The 15,468-nt window shown below is 50.2% G+C and overlaps 2 protein-coding genes across 4 annotated transcripts in view; one reads left to right on the forward strand and one right to left on the reverse strand.

The window, feature by feature from the left end:
- Window positions 1–1,955: 1,955 nt before the first annotated feature.
- Window positions 1,956–7,632, forward strand: FICD (FIC domain protein adenylyltransferase). Of its 2 annotated transcripts, XM_041729541.1 has the most exons (4): window positions 1,956–2,040; window positions 2,222–2,489; window positions 3,509–3,861; window positions 4,821–7,632. In XM_041729541.1, the coding sequence occupies exons 3-4, from the start codon at window positions 3,561–3,563 to the stop codon at window positions 5,894–5,896; spliced, it is 1,377 nt and encodes a 458-aa protein (XP_041585475.1). In that variant the 5' UTR covers window positions 1,956–2,040; window positions 2,222–2,489; window positions 3,509–3,560; the 3' UTR covers window positions 5,897–7,632. The 2 variants fall into 2 exon arrangements, with proteins under 2 accessions (XP_041585475.1, XP_041585477.1); XM_041729543.1 differs by lacking the exon at window positions 2,222–2,489 and having other exon boundaries at window positions 1,976–2,040.
- A 1,496-nt stretch (window positions 7,633–9,128) lies between these two features.
- SART3 (spliceosome associated factor 3, U4/U6 recycling protein) overlaps window positions 9,129–15,468 on the reverse strand; it is a 37,607-nt gene continuing 31,267 nt past the window's right edge. For both annotated transcript variants that reach the window (XM_041728811.1, XM_041728812.1), the window contains exons 15-19: window positions 15,207–15,375; window positions 12,658–13,112; window positions 11,959–12,111; window positions 10,937–11,127; window positions 9,129–10,205 (exon numbers count right to left, since the gene is read on the reverse strand). In XM_041728811.1, coding sequence (XP_041584745.1) covers window positions 10,028–10,205; window positions 10,937–11,127; window positions 11,959–12,111; window positions 12,658–13,112; window positions 15,207–15,375 — 1,146 coding nt within the window. In that variant the 3' untranslated portion in view covers window positions 9,129–10,027. The remainder of the gene's footprint in view (window positions 10,206–10,936; window positions 11,128–11,958; window positions 12,112–12,657; window positions 13,113–15,206; window positions 15,376–15,468) is intronic.

Genomic DNA, 15,468 nt, shown 5'->3' on the forward strand with positions numbered 1-15,468 from the left:
TCTCATAATTAGCTGGTTGCATAGCAGGCCCTCCTCTGGGAAAAGTTTTTAGAGCATTACTGCTTGAGTCATCAGAAGTGAAATTTGCAGGACTTCAAGAGAACAATGTTTGAGACCTTTGTTCAAAAGACAGAAACAGAAGCCCCAGAAATAACCACTATCCTGATTTTGTTTCTTAAAAACACCATGATTTGTCCTGCTTCGGGTATTTGAGTCAACAAAATTTCTTGAGCATTTACTGTGTGCCATTCTCCATGCCAAGGGCTAGGAGCTGGGGGAATGGGGAAGGGTTACAAGACACAAACAGGAAGCACAGCTAGCAAGGGCCAAAGCTGCTTGGCCCGTCCCCCTGCAATGCACCCCGGCCCCCATGGTGTCTTTTATGACAGCACACTTCTGGCTGTGGGTCAGCAGCTTGCCTAAACTGGTAGCGGATTAAGACCTATGAAAGGACGTGGAGTCTCTCCTCAGTGATTGGAGCCACCCCCAGGTCTGACAGTTTCTTCTGGGAATAACAAAAAGCAATGACTTTGTGTCTTGTCTAGGAATAAATGCAACAGCAGATATTTGTCAAGTGTTTGCTTTGTGCGAGCCATGTTGGATCTCACTTTACTCTCACAGAAAATGCTATGAGGAGGAATCATCATCACTGTCCCCATTTTACAGAAAAGCAGACTGGACCAGTGAGATCAGGTCACTTGCTAAATGTAACTCAGTTTGCAAGTGGCAGAGCTGGTACTGGAACCCAGGGCTATGTGGCTCCAATGGTGACACCCACAACCTCTGCCTGACAGTGGCTCCCAGGGGGAATGTGTGTCACGGAGAAGGTCAGATCTTGAAGAGTCAGGCTCCAGTGGATCCTGAACTTGAGGCCAAAGGCATGGTAGGCTCTTTGTCCCCATTTTACAAATGGAAAATCTGAATCTTGGAGTAACTTGCTCAAGGTCACAGCTTAGATGACAAAGACTGAATTGAAGCCCGTGTCTCTCTGCCTCCAGAATCTATATGGCTAACATCTTGATGCTTAGCATTTCTGGGCACGTCCTGGATGTTATTTTATTTTTAAGATTTTTATTTATTTATTCTTGAGAGAGACACAGAGAGAGGCAGAGACACAGGCAAGGGAGAAGCAGGCTCCTTGCAGGGAACCCAATGTGGGCACCGATCCCAGGACCTGGGGATCACGACCTGAGCCAAAGGCAGATGCCTAATCGACTGAGCCACCCAGGTGCTCCCCGCCGCACCACCTAAGATTTTACTTATTTGAGAGAGAGAAAGGGAGCACAAGCAGGGCGAGGGGCAGAGAGGGAGAAGCAGGCACCGCACTGAGCGAGGAGCCCTACGCGGGACTCGATTCCAGGACCCGATCATGACCTGAGCCAAAGGCTGCTGCTTAACCAACTCAGCCCCCAGGCGCCCATGGATGTTGATTTTCAGTATCTGTGAACAAAGACGGAGGCTTCAGCTCTCTGCTTCAAGGCGAAAATCCCAATCTCTCTGGGAAGCTAAATAAACCTGCCAGTTCCTCCTCGAGTGGATGCAAATTGAAAAGAGGAAAAGGTAAAGGGAGGTGAGAAAGGGGGCAGCTGGCTACCCTGGTACCCCGGGGTCGAGGCTAGGGGCAGGTGCTCCGAAGTCAGACTAACAGGGCGGGGGCGTCCTCATCTTACAGCTACGGAAGCGCAGGCCCCGGCAGCGACCTCCCGGCAACCGCGCCCGCTGCTCCCGCCTGCCGCCCCGGCCCCGCCCCCCCGGCTGCCTATTGGCTGCCGCCGGCACGAGGCCAACACAGGAGCCAGCCAATGGGGGTGACCCACGGCGCGCCTTTCCCGGGGCGGCCGACCCAGACGCTAGAACCCGGAAGTGCGAGGGGCGGACGAGTCGGGGAAGCCAATCCGCCGCGACGAGGCTGGCCGGCCGGCCAATGGCGAGTTGGCGGGGGCGGGGCCAGAGGGCCGGCGGCGAGCGGGGCCTGGGAGCCGGCGGCTGCGGAGCCTCGGAGCGCCGGGAAGCCGCGGCGGGGTCGGGCCGCAGCGCGCGGTAGGAGGGGGCGAGCCCGGGCGCCTCGGAAGGAGCGAGCTGGGCAGGGGGCGGCGGGGAGGGGAGCCCTGGGCGGGATCCAGAGGGACCTCCGTCCAGCCGCTTCGCCCCGCGGGCCTCAGTTTCCCCCTTCTGGGGTGGTAGGGGTGAGACGTCCGCATCTCTTGCCTGCCCCGCGCAGACCCGGGTCCCTGGCGAGCTCCACCCTGCCGCGGATTCCGTCTCTCGGGGAGCCGCCCCGAGCACCGAGACGAGGCCGTGAACCCCCACAGCGCGCCCAGCGTGCCCCAGCGTGAGAGCACAGGCCAAGCCCTTGCAGGTGTATCAAGGAGCCAGGCTCCCCGTTGGGCTGTAAGCCCTGGACCATCAGAAGCCTAAGCAGTCCTGTCTGGGTCTTGGAGGCCCGGCCCCAGAAGCAGGCCAGAGCACGGGCCCTGGTTGGAAATAAGGTAGAGATCAAGACCTGGGCACTCTTCCCAGATGCACTGGGGATTCACTCCTGATGCTTCTATTTACTCGCAAAGCCTTCTGGAGTTTGACTTACTCTCTCTGCTTCACTTTCCCTTGCCTGTAAAATGAAGCTGGGGGTAGCTTTCCTTCATAGGGTGTTAGGGATTGAGATAAATGCATGGCTAGCACTCAGCCTAGTGCTCAGTACACCATAGTTGCTTAATAAATGCTTATTGTTAGCATAATGGTACTTGCACACCAGACCCCTCCATTCCCACTGCCAGCCGGAAGCACATGCCCACTGCCAAGTGGAGGGTGAGTGGTCATCTACTCTGGCCCACAGCTTACGTTCCTCTTGAGATGCTTGGACTGCCCAGGCTCTAGGTGAGATCCTTGCTGCACAGGTAGGAAGGGAAGACTGGAAGGGTAGCAGCACTGTGGCTAATACCAGGGTGTGGGCACAAGAGGCGGGCACCCATGTGGCAGCAAATCAGGCCACCAAACGGTTGTATCAAAGAACAGACCTCAAACCGCCTTGGCCAGTCTGGATATGCCTGTGGTCAGAGGTCTGTGGTCAAGGGGGGTGACTTTGGAGCCATGGGTTCCTGAATTCAAGTCCTAAGGCTGTCCCTTACTCAAAGGGCTTCATCTCTCTGAGCCTGTTTCCTCATCTGGAGAAGTGGGATGGACAGTAGCATCAGCTCCTGTTGAAGATTACAAGAGACAGTATGTGTGAGGTCTTTAGTGCTTAGCACAGGGCCTGGCACACAGTAAGCGCTCAATAAATGTTGAGTGCAGTGGCATTACTTTTCAGAGTTACAGTGCCTTTGAAGTGGTACCAGTCCTCCAGGATGGCCCCTTCCCATTTATATTCACTTCCTGCCTTGCCCACTCCCCCCTCTCCTGAGTCATAGGGAAATAAGAGGTGTGGGGCCCTCCAAGCCCCAGCTGAACTCAGAAACCTATCCTGAATGTGTCCCCTTCCCCTGCTTCATCTACAACTCCTGTTTCCCTGCAGATCCTGCTCTCTGGCAACTGAGTATGTGTGGGGGGCCCACCCCTAAGTCCAGATGACACTCATGCCGATGGCTTCAGTGATGGCAGTGACTGAACCAAAGTGGGTGTCAGTCTGGGGTCGCTTCCTATGGGTGATACTGCTGAGCATGGTGTTGGGGTCCCTGCTGGCACTGCTGCTGCCGCTGGGGACCCTGGAAGAGCAGTGTTTGACCGTGCTTAAAGGCTTCTACCTGCTGAGGAGCAAGTTGGACAGGGTGCAGCATGCCGTCACCAAGTGCACCAGCCCGTCCACAGAGCTCAGTGTCACCTCCAGGGATGCAGCACTGCGGGTGGTCAAGACCAGGGCCTCTCCAGGTAAGGCAGACTGGCCACCTCCCTTCAATCCTTAACTGGGTAGATTGTGTCCCATGTGTCTGGTGAACAGGTCCGCCTTAAGCTCCCAGCCTAGACAAGATGGCAATTGGCTGATACAGCGTCACCAGCGTGGTGATGGGGAAGCAGGGGAGCATACCAGGAAGGCTCCCTGGAGGGAAGGCCTGAGCTGAGACCCCAGTGTAAATAGGAAAATGACCCAAAGGAAGAGGCATGAGGGGAAAGTGTACCAGGCAGAGAGCAGAGAGTAAGAGAGCCTGGGCATTTGAGAAAAAGAAGCCCACTGAGCTCCTTTTTCTCAGCAGGTGGAGGGGCTGGTGAGGGAGGGCTATATCTAGAGCAGTTTCTTGCCCTCTGCACTGTCCGCTGTGGTGCATTGTAGGATACTGAGCAGCATCTCTGGGCTCTACCCACTGGATGCCAGTAGCACTGCCCCCCTCAACTTGACAACCGCAACACGTAACGTCTTCAGGTACCACCAGCTCCCCCTGGAGGGCAAAATCACCCCTGGTTGAGAACCACTGGGTTAAAAGATTGAAAGAAAAGCCCAGGGAATGGGGAAACCTCCAGAGTTAAGCACCAGGGGGGCAGCTGTTAACAGCCTACGCCTAAAGGGACAGGGCTAGGGACCAGCATCACCAGGATTGATCCAGGATAGGAGAGAGCTGAGAATATAGGAAAGCCAACCAACAGGAGCTGCGGCCACAGCCACTCACTTTGGTACTCAGAAGGCAGGGGGCCAGGGAGTCTAGGCAATACCTCCCAGGGGACACACAGACAATCACCAGCTGTGGGGCACAAATGCACCCATACATGTGAAGTGGTACCGTGAACAGAGTAGCCGAAACAAGCCCCCTGAAGGGTCAACACAAGGGATGGCTCCCCGAACATCCTCTGCCCTCCCTACCCTCTCTGCCAATGCTTCTCTGGCTCTTTTCTAGCTGGTAAGTTGGAAGCCAAAGCAGCTCTGAACCAGGCTCTGGAAATGAAACGCCAAGGCAAGCGGGAGAAAGCCCACAAGCTCTTCCTGCATGCCCTCAAAATGGACCCAGACTTTGTAGATGCACTCAACGAGTTCGGCATCTTTTCAGAAGAGGACAAGGACATCATCCAGGCAGATTACTTATACACCAGAGCGTTGACCATCTCGCCCTACCATGAGAAAGCGCTGGTCAACCGGGACCGGACACTGCCATTGGTAGAAGAGATCGACCAGAGGTATTTCAGCATCATCGACAGCAAAGTGAAGAAGGTCATGTCCATCCCCAAGGGCAACTCTGCGCTGCGCAGGGTCATGGAGGAAACCTACTACCATCACATCTACCACACGGTCGCAATCGAGGGCAACACCCTCACCCTCTCAGAAATCAGGCACATCCTCGAGACCCGCTATGCCGTGCCAGGGAAAAGCCTGGAGGAGCAGAACGAGGTCATTGGCATGCACGCAGCAATGACTTACATCAACACAACACTCGTTTCCCGCATCGGGTCTGTCACCATCAGTGACGTGTTAGAGATCCACAGGCGGGTGCTGGGCTATGTGGATCCAGTGGAAGCTGGCAGGTTTCGGACGACACAGGTCCTTGTGGGACACCACATCCCTCCCCATCCTCAAGATGTTGAAAAGCAGATGCAGGAGTTCATACAGTGGCTCAACTCCGAGGATGCCATGAATCTGCACCCAGTGGAGTTTGCAGCACTGGCCCATTATAAACTGGTTTACATTCACCCTTTCATCGATGGCAATGGAAGGACCTCGCGCCTGCTGATGAACCTCATCCTGATGCAGGCGGGCTACCCACCTATCACCATCCGCAAGGAGCAGAGGTCTGAGTACTACCATGTACTGGAAGTTGCCAACGAAGGCGATGTGAGGCCATTCATCCGCTTCATCGCCAAGTGTACAGAAACCACTCTGGACACTCTGCTCTTTGCCACAACGGAGTACCCGGTGGCACTGCCAGAGGCCAAACCCAACCACTCTGGGTTTAAGGAGACACTGCCTGTAAAGCCATAACCCTGGAAATCCTCCCTTGGTGACAAGGGTGTCCCGGAGAGAGGGAAATCTTAGCACTTCTAGAAACCGGACTGTCTCCCAAAGCAAAAGGAGACAGAAAAAGGACTTAAAACATTCTTTACCTCCAAATGTTTTAGTTAAAAAAAAGAGAAAACCTAAATTATTAAGCCCTATGTCTAAGGTAACTTATAATTCAGCCCAAGTTATTATTTATTTTCTCCTCTTGGGCTAGTAAATGTTGTATGGTGTCCGTGCTGTCTGTGCTGGTGGCCCTAGGTAGGCTTTGGGGGCATCAGTGCTGTGTGTGTGACCAGAACACCGGTTCTGGAGCAGAATTTGCACTCACGTGGGGAGAGGCCAGAAGTGTGGAAGGAGGTCCAGAAGCCATAGGAGGAACTCCTCCAAGTGTTCTGTGATTTGACCTGAGAGGTCAGCACTCTTGGGGAGAACCTGGTTCCAGTTTTGAGAAATGACTGAAAGCTTGCTTTCTTAGAGAATTTTGCTCTCCTACAAAGAGATTAGCGTTGTGACTAATTCTCATTAGTAGAGCAAACTTCTGAGAGGTGAAGTAAAAATGTTGACAACATTTTTAGTTAGATACCTTGCTTGTTTCAAGGAAGTCCTGGAGTCATAGCTTGCACACCCTAGTACCAGAGGCTGTTATTTTTCCCTTATCAAGACTATTTTTCTAATTAAGAATAGGGGAGCGGCCAGCTTGGTTTTCTCTGTGTATGCAATGTTTCTCACACTTCGTTTGCAGCAGCTCAGACCAGATGTTTTAGTCTGCAGATTCTCTGGGTTTGTCAACTGAATCCTACTGCAGATCAGGTACTGTGCGAGTGGCCAAGTCGGCCCTCACCCCCGACTCTTGAGTTGAACATCTTGTGTCGGTAGATACTCAAGAACACATCTGTAAAAACAGTTGCCACATCGACACCAAATAAGAATTTTTGATAATTAGATGAAGTTTCTACCAAACTAAGAAAAACCTTTAAAAACAGCCAGGATGCATCCCTTTTGTCATGCAGTTTTATCCACTTTCTGATTTGACCCCCACCTCCCACAGCCATGGTACTGTCCAGCATCCCATCGGGGAAGCAGAAGAGATTGCCTAGAGTAGCCTTATTTTTCTAGCAACTTATAGAATGATAAAACATTCTATGTAATACGGCCAAGTTTCTAAGTCTTCGTTCTATGGAAGAATAATTTCCTGTACCGTTAATATATTGGCACAGGTGCCGATATGACTGCTGCTATGCTACTCAAGAGTCCAAAGGGCCACGGGTTCCTCTCCCAGTGACAGAGCCTGGGACATCTAACGCTGTCGTGCACTTTGTCAGGGTCAGAATGATGGTGAACACAAAGTGTGGTCTCTGACTTGGAAGTCACAGCCTGACTGTAAAGAGGTCACTGTTCTGAGGTAGCAGGTGCTTATAACTTACTTGTAGGATAGGCACAGAGTCGCTTTCTGAAAGATTGAGAAAAAGATGTGTGAAGTGGCCCCAAGTGAGAATTATTCAAACCTTTATAAAAAAATATTTTCATACTTGTATGCTGCCATAAGGTATCTCTTCAACCTGAACTCTTCTGGCGTCTTGGTCTTAGCAGCACACCAAGGAAGCCTGACCAGAAGTGCGTAGTTTGTACTATATAGAGAAATGTGCACTTTAGCTTTATTGTGAAGGATGTTATTTTAACAGATTACTGACTCTAATAAAGTATTTTATTAATAAAGGCCTGAGACCTGCCGTCTTATTCAAGAGATGTTCCCATCTGTCATAAAGATGGAGGAGGAATTCTTTCAGAACTTTTAAGCCCTGTTTGTATAATGGCAGAAGAATAGATGCAAGATAGTAATTTCGACAAGAAGGTGATACGGAACTATGTGGGTCAGCTACCTACCTGCACTGGCAGGGATGATGTACTGGTCTTCCACTAACACGCCAGTAACTCAGATGGTGTTTCGTGCTTCTGTTTACCATCAGTTCTTGATTTCCTGGGGAAAACACATAAACCCACTCACATGTTCCTGACACTCCGTTTCTAGGACCATCAATACCCTGAGCTCAAGTCTGAGCAGCTCCAGTTCCGTGTTGACATGGGAAAGCACAAAGTGAGGGCAGAAGACTGGCCAACAGCAAGAGAGAATGGTGAGATGTGCAGCAACAGGAGTGAAGCCACGTCAGCCTGGACTGGTCAGGAGATGCTCAGGGCTCCTCGGTGGCAGTCCCTGCACATCCCCAGTCTCTTCCATGGGTGGGTGGCAGGGGTGGGGTGAGTGCCCATTCCAAAGAACACAGGAGGGACCAGCGTTACAGCATACGTTCTCCTGGCCACTATTTGAATTTAATTCACGAGGAACACCTAACCAAAAATGTTTTGTGCAAAAGAGAAAGACACGGTAGAGAGGGACCTTCAGAGACTTCAGAGGTTTATTAACCAATCCTAACTTCCTAGGGGGTGGGGGGATGCACTTAAAAAACATCAGGAGGGCAACCCTGGTGGCTCAGTGGTTTAGCGTCCCCTTCAGCCCAGGGCCTGATCTTGGAGACCAGGGATCGAGTCCCACGTCGGGTTCACTGCGTGGAGCCTGCTTCTCCCTCTGTGTCTCTGCCTCTCCCCGCTCCCCCCCCAGAATAAATAAAATATTAAGAAAAAAAAAACCTCAGGAAACAGGGAATTTGGGCAGTTGAGGACACAAAAGCATTACTGCTAATGTTTCTAGGAGTAATGAAAAAACCGTGGCCCTCAGGGCCTGATCTCCTGGAGGCCATGGTGCGCTGCACTGTTACTGGGGCTGGGGGCCGAGTAGGGGTGTGTGGCAAAGATGAGGAACCCTACACTAGATGGGAATGCTTGCTGAAGCTCAAGAACAGGCGTGTAAGGAGTTCCTTTTGCTCTTCTGTCAACACTTCTGGATGGCGCTTCCAATTTCCCATTAAAAATGCAGTAAAGCCTGATGCACAAAAACTTAACAACCAGATAAAGTGGGCTGATTTCTCCCACGCATGAAAGCATTTCCTGATTTCTTCTCTCAGTGTCTTTATGAAAAAATCCGTCTCCCTACTGAACTGGCAAGGTAGCTTTTAAAGCAATAAATATTTGATAAGAGATGAAAGATTAAAAAAAAAAAAAAAGCTTAGAAGCGAACGGGCCAAAATGCAGCAAAGTGAAGTTTAAAACTGAGGACCCATCACAACTGAAATGACTTAAATCAGAGGAACAAGAGGAGTTGACTTACAAAAGTTCTATTTACACGTTCAGTAACGCAAGTGCACCCATCTCAAAGTACAGCCGTGTCTGAATGCACATCTGAGTACCATTCGGCAAGACGTTTTTAAGAGAACTTCAGTTTAATAAACAAAGCTAAGAGGGGGGAATTTAAGTTTGCACTTGACATGATATTTAAACAAAACCAAAGGGCTGAAACTCAGTATTTAGACAAAGAACACAGTTCACTCATCACTAGGCAAAGAAAATGGTCCACAGCAGGTGGCACACAGAACTCCCATAGAAAACAAAGGTCACAAATATTTTGCTTTTAGGAAACATAAAACAATGGGTTGATGTGTCTTTTACAAATACATAATATAAAAACGCACAGCGCCCCCTCCCTTGAACAGAAATCCATCACATTTTTTTTTTTTTATGTGACTTCCCTATTCCCACCACCCCTTTACTAAAATAGGCCATTCTGGTGAATTACTAGCATCTGCCATTTTGTCTTTTAAAATTAAAAGAGTGATGGGCCCACGTGCTATGCAGGCTGTAAGAGAAGTGTCTTATAAAAAGAGGGCCAGAGATGGCCGAAAACACCTGGACAAGTGGGTCTCAAAACGGGTTTGAGTTTCACTTCTGTTTCTCACTCTATAAGACACAAAAATATCTTAAAGAAACTACACGCTGGGCCCAACCCACAGAGTGATCAATTTTCCTCCTACTGCCCTCAATATGAGGGAGCACTTCAAGCCTCTTTCCTTGGACACCCTCATCCCTTTTCTGTCTGACCCAGAGGAAAATATGCAGGAGGGGTGCTGTCCTAGGCCCTTCCATACCCAGAGTACAGCTGGGTGCCGGGTGCTCTTCCTGGACAGCATGAAGTAAGGCATTTCCCTTCTCCAGAGTCCCATTTCACTTTCTCAGAAGCAACTTGGCGAAGTCAGCATTGGACATCTTGGGTGCCTCGGTGGCTGCTGAAGTGGTGACCGCCGGCTGTGGGGCAGGGCCATTCTCAGCCTGAGCAGCTGTCGTGCTCGGGCGCTGCAGGGCACGAGGCAGCAGGCAGAGCTGGGTTCTCCCCTTCCCCCGCCTAGAAGAGCAAACACTGGATGTACCCTTACAAAGCAACAATCCATGGCCCCTGATTTCTTTGTGCAAATAAGCCAGGATGGTCTTCAATTACCCAAAGTTACAAGGTGAAAACCATACTTTCTGAATTCATTTCTATGTCAGTTACTACAGAAGTTTCTTGGAATGTGCAGAGTACCAAGTTAATAGGTAAAGAGTAAAAACCTAAAAACCAGAAAGGAGAGATGATCCCTGTTCTCTGTGACTTTGACTAATATGCAAAAACCAGTTTAAACAAACTGCCTAAACAATTTTGGCAAAGACCAACCCTGTGAAATAGTTACATGCAGAGTGGATAAAAATGCTATCTTCTTTCAGACCTCACCAAATAACCTCACAACTTTGTGTTCTCCTTCCCACCAGATGAAAGCTACCTCTTATCGGATTACAGCCAGAGCAATAAGAATCTACATGATGGATTCTACTGCCCAAGGAGACTTTAAAAATAATCACTGCCTAGAAACCAAATGATCTCAAATAAATCCCAAGTGTAAACTGGCAAATACCAGGAAGGGTTCCACTTCCGGGCTTTTGCTCCGCATGGCCCTGCTCCAGACACCCTGCTCTGGTAAACCACCGTGAGCATCCCCAGGAACAGCAGGCCCTGGCTTTCTGCCCCAACTTGCTGTACTAGCAGGAAACGAATCCCCTGCAGTGCTGGCCAGGGCAGAGTTTGTGCATGCAAACACTTACGCTCCATAAATCTGTCGTGGCACCATGCCACCACCTGGAGCTTTCTTTGCCTCTGGCTTCTCTGGAACCTTCCTCTGAGGAGGATTGCTGATGGCCACTTTGATGACATTCTCTTTGATAGTCATGCCGTCCATCTTTAGTACAGCCTGTGACGCCTGAGATTCATTTTCATACTCCACATAGGCCAGGCCCTGAAAGATGCAAGTTCCAGAGCCAGATCAGGTGTGGCAGAGCCAGGACACAACTTCCTGCCTCAGCAGAGAAGCCAGTACAGACAGCTGCCCCGTCATCAGGTTCCCTTCCCCACCGCAACCATCCTTTGTCTACAGATTTATGCATTAGTCACACTCTTCCTCCCTGTTTCTGCAACAGATTGTAAATATCAGATAACCTTTGTGAGGCCAGTGTACCTTGTGCTTGCTGCAGAAAAAAAAAAAAAAAGATAGGGAGGGAGAGACAGACCAGTAAATCCAGCAAAAGCAAATGAATGAGGCGCCTGGATACAGGGTGAGCCTTCATGTGGGTCCCTCCTTACTTCATGCTCTTCAACTCTCCATCAACCCAGAGGCTGGAGAAAGACAGGGAATCCAAACTCGTGGCTAGCCAACTACTCAGAACGTGACGCAAAAAGATTTCACAGGATGCTAAGGGGGCTAATAGGAAAATCTGGTGGAGTCTCTGGGGAAGAGACTGAAGGAGGCACCTGGAAACCTAATGAAGAGGTGAGTTGGGGCAGGAGGGCACACACTACCAAAAAGAACCCTCACAGCCAGGGGTCTGCACTGTGGCCCCTACTAATTCATGGTAAGTTTCCTTTTCCCTCAATGCCTTATTTTTTAGTATGATTAGCTAGAAACAGGTTACTCTGACTCCAAATGCAAGTAGTGCCAAGTGTCCCTATTATTCTGTTCACTTATTTCTCAGCTAACAAGGAACCCACTCAGAAACTAAGAATCTGAACAGATGGAGAACTAGGTTTGCCAGAGCCTCGGGAGGCTGACACCGTCTGCACAGACACTGACCTTCGGTTTGCCTGCCCGGTTGGTAACCAGCCTGATGTCCTTCACGGTGCCATGAGCTTTACAGATCTCTTCTAGTTCCTCTTTAGTGCAGGAAAAAGGCAGGCCCGAGACAAACAGCTTGTGTTTCTCCAGGGCAGTGCTGTATCTGAACACCTACAGGAAGGGAGGGAAAGAGAGTCAAGCACCCATGGCCCAACCCAACGTACAATACTGTAGCTAGTACCAGACTCAGCCACAGGCCTCACCCTAGCCAGAGACCACAGCCGACTCTGGGTGCTATGAACTATTAATGGGGTCACCCTGGCCAAGTCACTTAACCTCTCAAAGCCCCCGCTTCTGCCTCCGGAACGTGGCAGGGATGAAAGCCGCTACCCGCTACCCTCAGAGTTTGGATGAGGATCTGACAAGGTGACACAGTAAATCCTTCGCACAGCCATTGCCACTTCTCAACATTCAGTGGCAAGCAGCCGCTGTTAGAATTTCCAATTTTCTCATCATCTGTCAACTAGCGCAAGCTCGGTATCACTAAGCTGTGAGTCAGGCCTCACCTACCCAGCTCAGAACTAGACCCTGCATCTAGTTCTTCACAGACCACAAATATTCCACGCAGATTCTAAATGGTAGTTGCTTGCTGCAAGACAAAATGTTCAATCTGTCCACAGTAACCTGATGTGAAAGGCATTTTCTACAAAGACCCACCTTGAAGTCGGGATGTTTGCTCTTGTCCACACAGGGGGAGACAAACATTGGCCTCCCCTCTACAGTCTTCCGGTCCAACTCCAGCGCCTGCAAGGCTGACTTCTCCTCTTTAAACTCCACATAGCAGTAGCCTCGGAAATCCCCCCGGTTGCTGAAGATGGGGCGGATCTCTGTCACCTCCCCACAGGCCTCAAAGAGCGGCCGGAGCTTCACTTCAGGCTCGTCCATGCTATAGGGCAGGTTGCTGACAAAGACGGTGATGCTGTCCTTGCTACTGTCGTGGGGCACCTTGGGCACGTCCCTCTTCAGGGCGGCTGCCCTCTCCTTCTGCTTGGAGGGAGGGTCGACGTCTACAGGTGCACTTTTCCCAAAGAGTCCCATTTCTGCCTCTAGATCCTGTGCCTCACCAGCTGGAGGAGTGCTGTTCTCTACCTTTCTGCGTTTGGAAGGCTGCTCTACAGGGTGAAAGAAGAAAAGGAACAATGATTAATGAACTTCTCTTAAGCGAGCTGCTCGATACAAGTCCTCCTCCCACTCTGGATGGTGCATCTGCGGCAGCTGCACAGGACATATAGCTGTCCTTCTCTGGAGCCAGGCCCATGCCACACCCTCCATCAAGTCTTATCTAACACATGCAACAAGTCCCACTAGCTGTTTGTCCCACACTCTGGGCCCCAGTTACATTCAAGTGAGTGGACTAAATCAAGTGAAGTGATAACATAAGTCCCCATTATCCACTCTTAATTACACTTGACCCTTGAACAGGTTTAAATTGCACAAGTGCACTTACATGCGGACTTTTTGGGATAAATACAATACATAAATGTATTTTCTCTTCCTTATGATCTTTGTATAATAATGTTTTCTTTACTCTAGCTTTATTGTAAGCAGACAATATATAATACATATAACATAAAATCTGTGTTAGTAAACCATTTACATTATCCTGGTAAGGCTCCCAGTCAACAGTAGGCTCTTAGTAGTTAAGTTTTTGGGGAATCCAAAGTTAAACATGGATTTTTGACTGTGTGGGGGGTTGGCACCCCTAACCTCCAAGGTTCAAGGGTCAAGTGCACAAAAGCTCAGGAGGGCCTCAAAGTTCTGATGACAAATTCTAGTACCCCTCTTCTAGAAAGCCTGGGGCAGCAAAGGAGGGATACGGCCCAGGGACTTGCATTTCTTTTTTAAAGATTTTGAGAGACCTAGTGCGCATGTGCCCATGTGTGTGAGTGGAGGGAGGGGCAGAGTAAGAGAGAAAGAATCTCAAGTAGACTAGGCATTAAGCACAGACCCCAACACAGGGCTTGATCCCGCGACCCTGAGATCATGACCCAATTGAGCTGAAACCAAGAACTGGATGCTTAATCGACTGAACTCCCATGAGCCCCGGGGACTTATATTTAAACAAGCACCTCAGGTGATTCTGACAAATGCACTGCACAGGCTACACTCTGCAAAGCACTATAATTCCTAAAGTGTTCACTGTTATGCTGTGTCCTTCAACACAGTTTAACATTTTACTCCAACCCATCTGCCCTATTGCCTCTGGAGGGACAGTACTGAAAGCCAGTTGGCACTGGCCCCACTTCCAGGCCTATCAATTCCCCACTGCCTTCCTGATGGAAGTCTAACTACTACTCACTGCATTCAAGAGGGGCCCTGAGTGAGCAAACTGGCCCACTGTTCCAGCCTCACCTACCCCAGTACAGTCCTCAGCATGCATCAGGGCTCAAACCCGGTTATTTGCTGCTCAGAGAAAATGCTAGGCTGTTCTGTGCTTCATGCCTTGCTGAGGCATGCTCTGTCTAATTCTCCCTTCTTCCTTTGCACTGGACAGTCACCCATTTTCGCCTCCAGACGGTATAGTGCATGAAGTCTTTCCTACGGGGAGCTGACCCAGCAGAGCCTCATTTGGCCTTCACCATTAATCCAGACCGTCCTGTCCCACAGTCCTAATTACACACCACTACAATCACATGTCACATCTGCCTTCCCCCGCTAAGCCTGGGGTCCTCAAGGCCAGTGAGCTACCCAGCTACCCATCCGTGGTCATTTCTGACAGTCTCAAAAAGGTGCACAAGAAAGGTGAACAGAACTACTACTTCCCTCTAATTGACCCCTTTGTACCAGGAACACGTATGGAGTCCCTGAAAGTCTACAAGCAATTCTTTACCTTAGTGGACTCTGCCAAAATAAACCTGCCCCACACCTGCCTGCCCCTGAAATGGCAGGGGCCAGAGAAGCACTGCTTGGAAAACTCCACCAAGGCAAAACTGTCTGGCAGGCGAGCAAGGCAGGTGTCTGCATAAGCTGTGGTACAGGATGCTTGAGTCCAAGGGGAAGAAGGGCAGGGACAGGTGGGCTGTGGGAGCCCAAGTAGGGAGGGAAGATGATGCCAATGTGGACAGCGGGCAGGGATGGGAAAGGTGATGGGGCACCATGCTGACAACTTATTCTCAACTGTTCAAGACAAAAAGTTCTATGTATGGTGCCTGTAACTTCTCTGGAAGTTAGAGATGTTCCCAAACAACACTTCCAGAAAGCTCTACCTTCTTCATCATCACCCCACTCCTTCTCATCATCCTCTTCTGCTTTGCGCTTGTCTGCACCTCTGGTCTTTTTCTTCTTTTTCAATGCTTTCTTCTCGGCCCGGGCCCTCTTCCGCTGTTCGGCCTTTTCTTCTTCTTGCTGGGCAAGGGCTGCTTCCTTCTCTGCAGCCTGGGAAGATGGGAACATGGATACATCACTAGGATGGAATAACTGTGGGAACTCTACAGGCCCATGATGAGCAGAGAGGAAAGGGGACGCTGG

The sequence above is a fragment of the Vulpes lagopus genome, chromosome 14 (assembly GCF_018345385.1).
Source record: "Vulpes lagopus strain Blue_001 chromosome 14, ASM1834538v1, whole genome shotgun sequence".
Classification (NCBI taxonomy): Eukaryota; Metazoa; Chordata; class Mammalia; order Carnivora; family Canidae; genus Vulpes; species Vulpes lagopus.